This window comes from Ambystoma mexicanum, chromosome 12 (genome assembly GCF_040938575.1).
Source record: "Ambystoma mexicanum isolate Mex_15411 chromosome 12, UKY_AmexF1_1, whole genome shotgun sequence".
In the NCBI taxonomy this organism is placed as follows: Eukaryota; Metazoa; Chordata; class Amphibia; order Caudata; family Ambystomatidae; genus Ambystoma; species Ambystoma mexicanum.
In genome coordinates this window covers 452401731-452415170 of record NC_090936.1, presented here as the reverse complement: position 1 = coordinate 452415170, position 13440 = coordinate 452401731, and the positions used below count along the sequence as shown (strand labels likewise).

General features: G+C 44.0%; 1 protein-coding gene across 19 annotated transcripts in view; it reads left to right on the top strand.

Moving 5' to 3' along the window:
* The window catches only part of MICAL3 (microtubule associated monooxygenase, calponin and LIM domain containing 3), a 2299897-nt gene that overhangs the window by 645407 nt on the left and 1641050 nt on the right, over positions 1–13440 (top strand). For all 19 annotated transcript variants that reach the window (XM_069628665.1, XM_069628668.1, XM_069628663.1 and 16 more), the window contains one exon: positions 6105–6221. In XM_069628665.1, coding sequence (XP_069484766.1) covers positions 6105–6221 — 117 coding nt within the window. The remainder of the gene's footprint in view (positions 1–6104; positions 6222–13440) is intronic.

The window sequence follows — 13440 nt, the reverse complement described above, 5'->3', positions numbered from 1 at the left end:
CTCCAAGCGGCACACCTCAATCCGACGGTGTCTAAGAAGTTGGGCCGTGGGTTGGTTGGAACAGCAGTACATTCACCATGCCAGGGGAAGAGAGGTGTCCATTCTAATTCATAAGCGGGTCCCCCTCTGGGTCCTCAATACGCTTATAAATAGGGGAGGCAGATATATCTTGGTACAAGGCAGCACGCAACACACAGTTATCGCCCATCTCAATATATATTAACCGACGACTGACACGCCATCCTTCTTCACACACACATCACGGAGTGTGCACAATACTTGGGAGCTGTGACATTAATTGGAGGGGATTTACATTTAGCCTTGGCCCCGCCACTAGTGTGACAAAGCACATCCACAGTCTCCCAATGTAACTCGCATAAACTGGCCACTCTCCAGTCCCTATTAGCGGAGCTCTAACTTTGAGATGCCTGGCGTATCTCACATGAACACCAGAGAGAATACACCTTCTGTTCCAAAAGACATGGCAGCAACTTCAGGATAGGTTTCTCCCCTCTAATGCCACTCATTTTATTAGGGAGTACGACATATTGGCTTCCACCCACTAGGACCACACACTGGTTCCAATGCGTATAGGTCTGCCGGGTGCCCACTGTGGCATCTTAACTTGAGAGCCTTGGGATACCTAGATTTCCTTGAGCATTTGGAGGGCAACACAGATGTGTTTTAGCAGACTGTGTCCTCTGATTACCTGATACTGAAATGTTGGGACGCATATACAGCATTCATAAGAGGGCAGTGTGTTTTTCGCAATGGGCCCACAAGCTAAAAGTATGGAGGGAACGGGAAACGCAACTGAGGGCTGATATATTGACTATGGAAAAGCAGCATAAACGCACACATGACCCACAAACACACACACAGCTTGTTAGTCTCCGATCAGACTTGAAACGGGTGTCCTCCTCCTGTGCCCAGAAATCAGTCACTAGCTGGTCGCAGGCAAACTACTGCGAGAGAGATAGGCCCTTAGGGGCTGGCACTACGGGGCAGATGGGCAGCACAGATTATCGACTCCGTTGGGTACCAAAATGGGAACCTGCTCGACAGAGATTAATTTATCAATGAAAGGTTTGCACAATTCTACGGTACGCTATATGCTAAACTGGACCCAATAGACCCACAACGAATTTGTGAATTTTTTGCGTCTATCAAGCTCTCTAAGCTGGAAATTTCCCAAGTAGAGAGGCTTGCCACTCCGATCACCTCCTTGGAGGTACACAGAGCAATTAAGTCTTTATCAGCGGAGAAGGCGGCTGGCCCTGACGGACTTCCCATCGACTTTTATAAAGCATTGGCTGACTGCCTAGCTCCCATTGGAGTCTGTGTATGCAGGAGCTGGGGTTGATGGCCACCTACCACTCTCCATGCTTGCGGCGGCCAACATTGTGGTATTCCACAAGAAAGGGTGTTGTGACCAAGGGTATTGAGTCCTACCGACCCATGTCTCTGATCAACGCAGTCGTGAACGTTCTAGCAAAGTGATTGGCCGAGCGCATTGAAGGACTAATTCCGCTCCTCATCCATAGGGACCAAACGTGCTTCATCCATGGCAGGCACTCGGCCGACAACATCCGCTGCTGCTACATGTCGTTACAGGGGGACAGACCCAGACAAGGGAATCCTAACCTCAGACGCCGAGAAGGCATGCAATAAGGTCCAATAGGACTTTCATGTACTTACACAGGTATGGTTTCCCAGCTGAATAAAGCAAGCTAGTAAGGCTTCTCTACACTGACCCAGACGGCCTCAGTGGTTAAAAATGGTATCACGTCTGCCCCCTTTGCCCTATATTCAGGTACACAGCAAACTTGGGAACCCGGTGGGGTGGCCCCGTTCAAGCTCCAACTTTGGTATATTACATACCTAGGTGTGAAAATATGCCCTGTCCTGGATGAGATACTAGCCCTAAACTATCCCCCAGTTCTGTTGAAAATCAAACGGGACCTTCTCCGATGGGATCCGCTCACGCTGTCCCTCTCTGGAAGGATAAACGCCTTCAAAATGAATTCCCTTCCGAAATTGACCTATCTGGCCATGATGCTCCACAACGAGTCAGATGTTTGAGGAATTGAACGCATATATGTCGGTTTGTCTGGAGGGAAAGAAAGCGCAGCTAAGGCTTTAAGTCCTCCAGGCCTCTAAATCGGATGGTGGACTCGGATTACCGGCATGGAGAACCTATTACCTAGCCGCGGAAGTGTGCTGGGCCAAACGTTGGCTTAATGCTGCAGACCTGACCAGCTGGAAAACGGATACTGCAGACCTGAACAGCTGGAAAACAATGGAACTATCCCTGCTGGTGCCGTTCTCGATATCTGAGATCCTGGCTATCACCCCCAAACTACCCAGCGAGATTAAAAAACACCAGATAATGGGGCCGACACTCACAATGGCACAGGCTACGGGCGGAACTGGGCTTGTCGATTATGGTAACTCCAGCCTGGATCAATGTTAGGGTGCTTATTTCATACGGGCTGCATCCCAAACAAGACGCAGCATGCCAATATGTCAGGGTGATGGACCTGTATGAGGAACACTTCCTGCTTCGCTTCTCTGAGGCTAGACGACTGCTCGGACTAGGGGAGTCAGATTGGCTCCAGTGTCTCTATTGTCGGTGGTTCGCAAACCCACCACAGACCAGTCTCGTACAGATGCACCAATTCCGGGTGAACTCGAAATGGAACAGAATACAACACTGTATCCGCGTCTATGTAATTTTTACACGATATGCACCGCCCTACAATGTGAAGCGTAATCATATCCTAGCAACCCAATAGACCGGGGATCCGGGGGACAGTGTTTGACCCAGGCATTCTATGACTTCGAAGCCAGCCCTACCGCTGGTTACGTCCAATATCCGCACCCTAGATATCCAATACAAACTGCTCCAACGGATGTACTGTACGCTGAGCAAGCGATTTCGGATGGGTCTTGCACATTCTTGGCCTGCTGGCGACTGTGGAGTGCTGGGCACATGCTCTGGTCCTGCCCGCAGATCGTGGCATACTGGCGAATGATAGATAAACAGATCACACGCATCGATGGGGTGGAGATACAATTGTCTGCAGGCTCTGTTATTCGAGGGGCAGGGGGCAGAGGGAGGATTGGCATACTAACTCTCTGCAGCGCAAATTAATACATGAAATGCTATTCGCTGTCCATAAAACCCTGATTCTTAACTGGAAAACAGTCAACCCACCCACCAAACACATGTGGCAGACATTTACCAAATTATGTTCCTTAGAACACAGTACCTTCAAGCGCCTCGTCAGGCCTGAGTGAGCGGCACGCTTCTGGGAGCTACCTGAACCATATATTATATATTTAAACTTTCTGTACCTAATACAGCTATGAACCAGAAGAGGATACTTATTTTCATTTTTAAAGCTTTATTCGGCTTGGCAATTAGCACATACAGAAGAAAGTCACATTAAAAAGTATATACATAAAAATGCATGATATAAATGAGCTTAAACACATTGGACTAAAAAGATAAAATTCTTTCCTCCACCTAAGAGGGTGTCTGAGAGGAAAGAAACTCACAGCTGACCCCATCAGTAACTTGCACACCAACAATCTGCTTCTTAGAAGCCAGGCCCCTGGACATATCTAGCTATAGAAAAAATAACCTTCCAGTCCGAAGAGCAGGAGAAAAAGGACATAGCATCACGTGTATTTCTTATGCACAGCCCCAACAAAATGTGTCTCAAGTACTTACACCTCCAAGTTAGTAATGCTGGGCATATTAACGTAAAGTGCGATAAAGATTTGTTGGCTGTATTGCGTGGGGGCATACTCCACTATTAGAAGGGGACTATGACCAAGTAGAACGTGCTGTAGGTAAAAATCCTAACCTAAAGCGTACATGCAGGGAGCGCTCATAAGGTGGGTGGATCTCGTCCACAATGTGTTTACAATTCCTCAACATATTGATATAGAAACATTCCGGTAGATTCTTCAGGGCATGGGCCGACCATTCAATTTTGGCCCTAGCAATAACTTCAGCCTTTGGCTTCAAATGGGCTTTGAGGGCGGAACAATCAGTAGGGGCTAGCCAAAGGAAACCTACTTCCAGCCCTATTAAGATCATTTTCAAATGCCCTGCCCACCCACAGTTGGTTGCACCCTCCAGCTTTAGAAAATCTGAGAGCATCCCTATACAAAGTCAGACCAGGGGACAACCACAGTCGCTGCCAATATAGGACTTGCAAAGGAGGTCGGGCAGTTTTTGGTAATGGCAATGATTTCTTTAGGAATGCATTCTCGATGACTGGTAAACTTTTTGTGGGGGGTAGATACCCAAATCTCCACACCATATAGTGCTGCTGTGAAGGCTTGTTTGTTTAAACACTTACACAGCCGGAGAGATTGCCGCGCTACTATGGGTGCGAAAAAACATTCTGCCCCACTATACTTTGAGAGATCTACTTATTTTCCTGTGGATACTTGAGCAAGTGCACGTGTAGGAGGTGTGCTGACAAACCGAATCAGTGTGTCCACTATCGACAAGAATACCTCTACCCCAGACCATGGGGCCACCCCCCCACTCTTACATTTACATCGATAACGCAGTATGGACCATGTCCTCTTTAACCTGAACGTCTGTCAACTGACACGGATCCAGGGTGAGACCGATGCAAATACACTGGGGAGGTCCCCATAGGGTGGTGGCAATAGTCTGGTCTGAATGGGACCTACCTATTACTGGGGAAAGGTCTGAGACTCTTACAACAAATGTTATCTGGTTGTGATTTATCAATACAACTTGCCCCTTGATCAGCATGGTGCATATGGGAAACTTGGGGGACTATTTGGTGGGAAGGGGGATTTGGGGGCAGAGGGGATGAGGGGGGGCAGTACAGCCAATGTAGAAGGCATGTTTGTTTTTGTGTTTTTTGCAGTAGAATGTTTGGCGAGAGGAACTGTGGCTATAACCGCCCTGTACATTGACAATCTGCCGTGTTACATGCCCACTTTCTGTAACTGGCTGTACCAGTTTGAAAGTCAATAAAGATTGAACAAAAAAGAAATTCTTTGTCATTGAGGAATTGATCATTGATTGATTCCAGTGATTCTATTCCCATTTACAGCACTTGTTTGAAATTGTGTACTCTTGGTCAAATCTATTGCCATATATGCTTATTTGAGAAGTGTGAACTCTTTGTAATAAACTAAGCACAGCATGAAATAAAATATTCCATTAAAAAGGTTTGTGAGGAGAGGGACGAGATTGGTTCAATTTCCAATTTGGTGATTCCAGATGTAGACTATCCGGATCATAATCTCTGCTTCCATATTTGACCAAAATGATTTGATCTTGTGCAAATCGCGATCTCTTTACGCTTTATCCTTTTTACCCACTTAGTCAAATGTCAACTGTAAACATGCCATGATTTCGGTTTTAAGGTGGATGTCTCCAATTACCGCTGTCCCCGTCTAGGAACGGGATAGACAAGTGTGTTGTCAGTCCAGTCATTAAAGCGGATGCAAACTTGGTTGCCTTTCATTTCTTTATTTGATTTAACTTCTGTGATGCGTGATTTTGCTTGTACCTGACCAGTACTTGTTTGAACCATGCAATTCAAGGGTGACTTTTGCTTGACTCTTCCACAGTAAGTGAAACAGTTGCATAAACCAGATTCCCTATTTGGGGGCATAGGTTGTACACATGGATAAAACTGACCTTCTGGCCTTCGAACAAAAAAGGCTTTATGTAGCGCTCATTCATAATCGTGTTAACACGAGTTGCTATGGCAACATTTTAATTGTTTGGTGGTGGTGGGTGATGTGGGGGATAGCCTATAAAAGGTACTCAAACTATACTTATTGGTAAGAAACTTTGGTTTGCGCACAACAATTACTGCTCAACCACTAGTCCATCATCCCCTTTCTTCCAAATACCTTTGCCTACATGATTGAATACACTTGCCTGTTATGAGCTGAAGAGCGCTTCTGTCACCCTTCCTCAAATTCTTTGCCCCACTGCTTTATACAGTTTCCAAAATGTATTTTAAAAATGTTGGGTGACTTGCTTGTTTCTTTTTTAGATGCCTTACATGACTTTTTTTACTCTACCTTTTCTCCAGGTATCCGCCAGCTGCAGTTGATACTTCTAAAAGTGGCTTTAATATTGGGGATCGAGATCCATGTGGGTGTGGAGTTCCATGGGCTTGTTGAGCCACCGGAGGACCAGGAGAACCAGAGTAAGTTAATCACTGTGAAAATATCCGCCATATTTCTTATCTGTTCAGATTCTAGCACAATAGTTAACCAAGACCACAAATTGCTTTTTAGAGGTTCATTTATGCAATATTCAAAATATTCAAATGCTGTGAACTATGCTTTATTGCAGATATGTTGATCACACTCAAACTACTGTTGGGATAGATTGGAAAAACGGCAGGCTAAGGGTGCCCATACAGTGTTGACGAGTGGAACCCTTACTAAAGTTTATTTCAAATTAAGTAAAAAAATTGGAAAATGCTTTGCCCTTTTTTTTTTAAAGGGAATTATTGGAATCCCTTCGGTAGATGCAACTTAAGGATCATTTAATCAAATTTGCCGTTGTGCCAGTATTAGTTGGAGGTCATTTGTCTTGCATCTTTCTTATTTATTTTTATAAAAAGTAGTGTTTCTGAGTAATGTTCCCTTCCATTTCGTAGCTTTAGCTTTCAATTGGTACTAGCATTGTTTGAACTCCGCGCCATAAAGGAGACATTTGTACTTGTAATCGGTCACCTGCCAAACATTGAAAGAGGCAGTTTTATGGTAAATTGGCATAGAATGTTTTGGAAGTTTTGATAAAGCTCGTCTCATCAGGGGGTGGTATGTTTCCACCTCATTGGATGAAGAACCAAGCCAAGCTTAGCACATTTTGACACAAAACAAAATCTACAGTGGAAGTGGATCCATCAATGCTATTTAACACATGGTCAATGTAGGAACTGTGATGGTACACAGTATGAGTTTCGGACATATGAAATATATAAGCATTTGTTTTGAGCTATTTATCCCATCATTGCATGTGTACCAGTTTTCTGGAACTGACTTAATCTTGTCAAGCGCGTCTGAAGTAACCCCTGAACATTCAGTGAAAACGTAGATGTGAAAGTAAAAGGATGCACACTTTGACAGCCATTTCACTCCTACTTAAGCAGTCTGTTTTCAGCTAACCTGGGAACTACCTTTCATTTAGCAGCTCAAAAACCTGCACTCCCAACTCTCTTGCATAGTCTCTCTAGAATCTATATGTCCACAAATGGTTAAACTGACAAATGCACTTTTCCAAGTCTAAGTTCTTACTGATTTAACTACTATCAGTAAACGCGTGTTTCAGCCATTTGAGGTCTTTCCAGGGCCAACCGCTTTTTCTTTTAAAAAAAAAAAAAAAAAAAAAAAATCCTGTCCAAACCGTATATCGTCTAATCAAAACGGTCTTCAACAATTCTCTTACTGCACCCAGGATATCTGTATAGTTTTCAAAAATTGAAATGGCAGATTTTGTAAATTAAAATGTTCTTGATTAGCAATGTTGTACTAATTTTTAAAATGTCACCCAATGTTAAATGTACCCAAGACATACAATTTGACACACAACTGCATTTCCGTGTACTGCTGAAATAAGACATTAGTGAGGAGTGCCTGTAAAATGTTCGCTAAATGAGTGGACCTAAATAGATAAGATAAAAAGGCTCTGAAAACATTTCAGTGCAAGGTTCTGTGCATCTGGGTGTAGTCAGTGTTGCACAGGGGAATGCCCCGTATATTACATGCTTAACCCATCATTTTCTGTGTAACTAGAAGTTCAGACGTTTCATAAAACCAAAGGGTTCACAATGTTAAAGGAAAATCATAGCCTGAGACGAAGTACGTGTTGTATGGATTTGCGCCAGCCAAGGCAATTTTCCGCGGTATGCAGTAATAAAATCGCAGCAAAAATATCGCCTTTACATAAAATCGCTGTAGTTTGACCCGGTAAAGGTGTACCCCATTATACCATTTAAGGGGGAGAGGGGGGCGGGGATTTCGGTTGTGTCCCCCGATCCCCTTAAATGGTATAATGGGTCTGGGGGTTGCGGGGGTGTACCCCGCATCGTTTACATGGATTGCAGCAGCAAAACCACAGCCTTTTTGCCGTGATTTTAACACATGCAAACATGTCGGCTTCAAGTGGACAAGATTGCCCTTGCCTGTCATTGATGGCAACTGTTTTCAATATAGTGTTAATTACCACTTTCGGGGATAGGGCAGGGCCGCTAATAATTCTCAAGCCCAAGTCAGGTAAGTAAGCACAAGTGCAGCATTCGAGCCCTGCACATCCATGAAATCAGTATTTATTCCCGTTAGCGCTGTGAGGTGACATTTGGGGTGCTGGGAACCAGGCTTTGCGCAATTCATGCTTCGCTTAAAAACTAAATTGCACAAATGTCCGGGATTGGAAATGAGTATTTCTAGGACCTGCAGGTGAGTGTGCAGATGGTCGAGGAGTGGCATTCCAGTGGAAACTCTGCCTGGGGCACCACCTCCTAGGGCCAGGTGAAGGCTGGGCAGAGGCGCAGCAGCCTGGCATGAAATGCGGAAGCTACTTGCAGATTCCCCTTGTGTTCCCAGATTCCGGATTGGCCAGCTCTCTCGCCAGCTGTTATTGTACACTGCAATCCTAATTGTAGAGCAAAGCAAGCTCTGTAGGGTAACTACAGTGTATGGTATTGAAGTAGATCTGTTGATGTACGTACTTATTGAGACTAGTGATCACTTCTTTGCGTAAACATCTAGGTAGCTTTGTGTATTCGTTATGTAAGAGTACAGAAAGTAAGTGTCACAACACCTCGCCATCTTGGTCGCCATGCGTTTCCTCCGTGGTCCGCCCGCTGGAGGTTGCTGTACCGTTTTCCCCGACTCTTCCTGCCGGAATGTCCCCGGTTCCTGGGCGCCACCATCTTTTCCTCACTGTGGCCGCGCCGGGGACCAGCGGTTGCTTTGCGTGCATGGGCTGTGCGTGTGGCTTGGGTTCTTGTTATGGGTAACATGTTAACTGCTGCTGCTGCGGCGTCGTCACTGACTGCAGAGCACTATAAAAACATGAACACCGTTGCAACCCTTTCCTTCACTGAGGTTGCGCTGCTGAGCCTGTGCTTAGTCCTTACTGTTGTTTCCAGCGTTTTCCTGTGCTTTTTCCCTTTGGAACCTGCTCTTGTTTGTTGTCTCACTCCTCCTTGCCTTCTGCCACGCCGAGTCCTTTCTCTCTCAGCTCTGTTCCGGCTCCTCTTTTACCCAACGGCTCTCCCTGCTTGGCCTTGCTTGTTTCTCCTATTTTTCTGCTTAACCTATTGTTGAGCTTCTCTTGGACTTCCCATGTCCTGTGCTTTGCACTGCTTGGCACCACGTGGATATGAGGGTGGTCCTTTCCGTGATTCTGGGAGACAGCTTCCTGTTTCTGGCTAGTAGCCATTACCTAGCGTCAGACTGGGTGTGGATTCCCTCACTATACATCAGGAACAGATAGGATGCCAACTACTTAACTACCCTGGACCGTCAACGGACCAAGACACCAGGTACGCAGAAATTACAGGGGGGCAAGCTTATCTTGACAGTAAGACTACACGGAGTGGGTGGCATAGCAGGCAAGAACTGGCAAACTATGTGGAGTATTGTAGTTTTGTGGGTACAACATTGTTACATCGCCAGGCTTTTTCCATGGAGTTTTTTACTGAAACGTGTCGGCTGAAAAACGTATCGAAAAATAGGGGGAGAGGGCTAGGGGCTGTGGGGAATAGGGACTTGATAATAGAAAACGGGGTCTTGGAGGTGGGGGGAGATCCCCCTAAATAAAAATATAACACTGTATGAGGCAGCAGTGAAAAGAAAAAGTTGCCATCTAGGAGGATCGAACCGTTTTATGGTCATCTCACTTTCACAGGGTGATGAGATAGAACGTCAAGGAGTTTGGGATCAGCTCATGGGTTGAGCATTAGTTGCACAGATGCATGCACAGCACAGAACTAGGTTTGTCATCAAAGGCATTTGGCTGTGTGCTTATGTACATTTTCAAAAGCATGCACTCGGCCATATGATGCAAGTTCCCCAGCAAATTAATATAGTTTACAGAATGAGATTGAGATACACTAACTTAAACTTTATTGAAAAACCTAAAGACTATGCAGTGGTTTACAGAAGCAATACTATAATTATGCATTATGTAACTTACCATTTTTAGGAAGGGAATTGCAGGACTGTTTTAAAAAAAAAATAAATAAAAAAAATAAAGTGAACACATGCAGGTCTTTCACAAACAGGAAATAGCATAACAAAAATATCCTGATTACATCTGGTCTGCAATTATTTAAAGGAGAGAATGTTTCTTGCCTAGCACTCCGTCGTTTGGCCATTTTCAGAGTGGAGAAGATAACTGCTGCTCTTGCCTCTTTGACCTTGTAGTGAGCCGATGAGAGGTGAGGGCAAGGTAGGAATGCTGGGTGAGCTGTGCTTTCATTGAACAAGGTAATTTAAATATCAGTGATACACAAGTGTCGATTGAACTAGCAAACCTTCAGGGTGATATAGCAAATTGCCATGCAACGCTGCTTATTTTGTGCCTTCTATGTAGGGTGATTGCTAAAAATCACTCCACAGTCTTAACATTCTGAGAGGAAGCGGGGCTTAATTGAGGCCCTTGGCAGAGTTGTGTACATATGGCATTTTGAACCCATCAGCCTCTCTGCAGGACGGAAAAGCTAGGGAGGGCAAATCTAGGTCCAGCAGGGTAAGACATAGAAGACAAAAACCACAAAAGAGATTAATGCTAATGTTTTCACCCACGATTGCCTGGCACGCTGCCAGCAGAGGTGGTTGCTCCACATCTGATGCTAATTTGGCAAGATGCTTCCAGGATGTGCTGATGACCATTGGGTACTACATCAGCAGTGGGAAGTGAGAATGATCAGTGTGTCCTATTGAATCTCGAGTGGAATTATTTAAGGGCCATCTAAAGGCACCTGAGCAGGGCTTGAGGGAGGCAGATAACCAATTAAAGTCAATTTAGGGGAAAGTCGATTCTGGCAAAAGAGCATTGGACACCCTGGAAATCGAGAGTAAAATGGTGAGCAAATGGAAGAAAACAAAAATAGAAGCAGCAGAATATGCCAGTGTGAAACTTTGCAGTCTGTACTCAACAAGATTGTAGGGCACTGTGACAATGCTAAGCAATTTAATATTTTCTTTCTGACTTGCAATGATATCCAGTGCGTTCCCCAACGAATTTGATGGTGGAATAGTGGTGGGGGCTCCAAATGTTGCAACAGAAGAGCTTCTGGGGAATCCTGCGACTATTGGGCCACTGGAATTACCTGTCAGAAATGCACCCCTTTCCCGATTTGGGTGCATAGTTCATGATCAAACATGAAATGTTGCACACTCAGAAGCTTCTAGGAGAAGTGCATGTGTGGGCATCTGTATGATATGATACCTGGTGAAATGTATGGTGGACACTTATGGGAAGAAATTGACACTGAAGCTGTAAAGTCTTTTCATAGAATGTTTTGTAGTAGAAGTGGGGTTTAGAAGAGGAGGTGCCCCCTACATGAGAAGTATCTCCTGCGGCTATTTAATTTTGTTTTCATTTCCTGATTGCTAGGTTTGCAATAATGGGTAGAGTGGGAATAGTTTTGATCTAAGCAAGGAATGGCAGTACTTTGTTTTGGTTCCGGGGTTGGATGATTCATTTTGCTCCGTTTATTCCCCTCCCGATTGGTACACCCTCTGACTTATTCCCTCCTCCATCACATCCCCCTTTCTCTTACTCCATTTTCCTTTTCTTCCATTTCCGTTTTCTTCCCCTTTCCGTTGTACTTATGGTGCAGTTTTCCTACTTTGTTTTGTAATTGTTAATACAAATAAATGTGTGGCAGGCTGTTTAACTTTTTCTGTAAAGTTAATGTACACTCTGCCTAATAAAGAGCTTTGGAGAAAATAGCATGCCTTTGAAGATATCTATATATATATTTTTTTTGTTTTGATTTAGCTATTTACACAGCTTTACAATATTGATTCATACAAAAAAAAATCACAAGCTAAAAACAATATACACTTCTGACTTAGGGAGAGCAGAAGACTAATCAAAATACAAAACAAAAGGGAGAGAATATATGGTGCCGAAAGTCGGCATGGTGGCGAGTTGCATTATGCCCTGAAATTTCATATGCTGCGTCTTGGTATTCAAGTTCTGGGAAATGCAGCAAAAAAGGAATATGCGAAACGGGCAGCCCCCTGTGTTGAACCATATGCGTAAAACGGATAAGTAACATGGAAGGACCTTTACAGGCCTGAATTGGAGTATGAATGTGAAGTATCAGGCACAGAACTTTTCCTCATTGAAAAGCAAGACTGAGGGAAGAGTTTGCAGGTCACCATTACACTCCCTTTTACTCGGTGCGGGGGGTGGGGTTTGGGGGCAGCCTTCATGTTGATTTTATAAAGAAATCGGCATTCCAAAATATTTACAGTTCTGCTGAAAATTGTGGCAAGGGGGTTGTAAGAGTGCAGCTCACTTGGCCCCTATTTCCTTTGAAAAAGAAATACCCAAAGTACTGTCCGCCACTGTTAAAAACACAGGCTGACTGTGACGTCCACTTCCATGAAGGAAACAAATAGTTACAGCAAGAGGCCGAACATGCTTGGGATGACAAGCCAGAGGACATCCATTGTTGTGATGACCAAATGATCAAATAAAATACAACACTTTCATCTGAAGAGCTGCAAATGAAACCCGATATCGCACAAGGCGAAGCAGTAAATTATTTCCTTGTGGAGACTCTTGATGAGCCAAGACCATTACCGCAAACTGTGCTCCTCATGGGGCAAATGAAGAAACTGTTCACATAACCTACTCTTTTCTGCAACAATCAAGCATGTACAATTTTGTATTGAGAGCAAGTACCATCCAAAATTAAAGGACATTATCGTTCTTAAAGGCCACCGCAACGCATACTCCATGGTAGTGACGACAGCTACAATTCATGATTAATCAACAAAGTTCAGGTTAAACATTTCATTAATTGTCTTACAGACTACACAATCTGTGGAATACTTTGTGTATGTAATTTTATATTGGGATTACAATTGGGGCTTTTACGGACTGCATAAATAGAGATTTACGAGAAATTCAAAATGGAAACCGCACAAACCTTAACCTCACACTTGGTACAATACCACAAGAACAGTTGTAAACATATCAGATTTTTTTAGCATTAAATATGTGCCAATGCCTCCGAGAAAAGGGGATTAAGAACAGAATAGAGCCAAACTCCTCTATAGAACATCAGAAATACTGACGGAACTTAATTAAGATGAATGTATAATATTACTTAACTAAAGGTGATATCGTGAAGCCATGACTATCATTCAATACCTCGATTAATTCTGAGA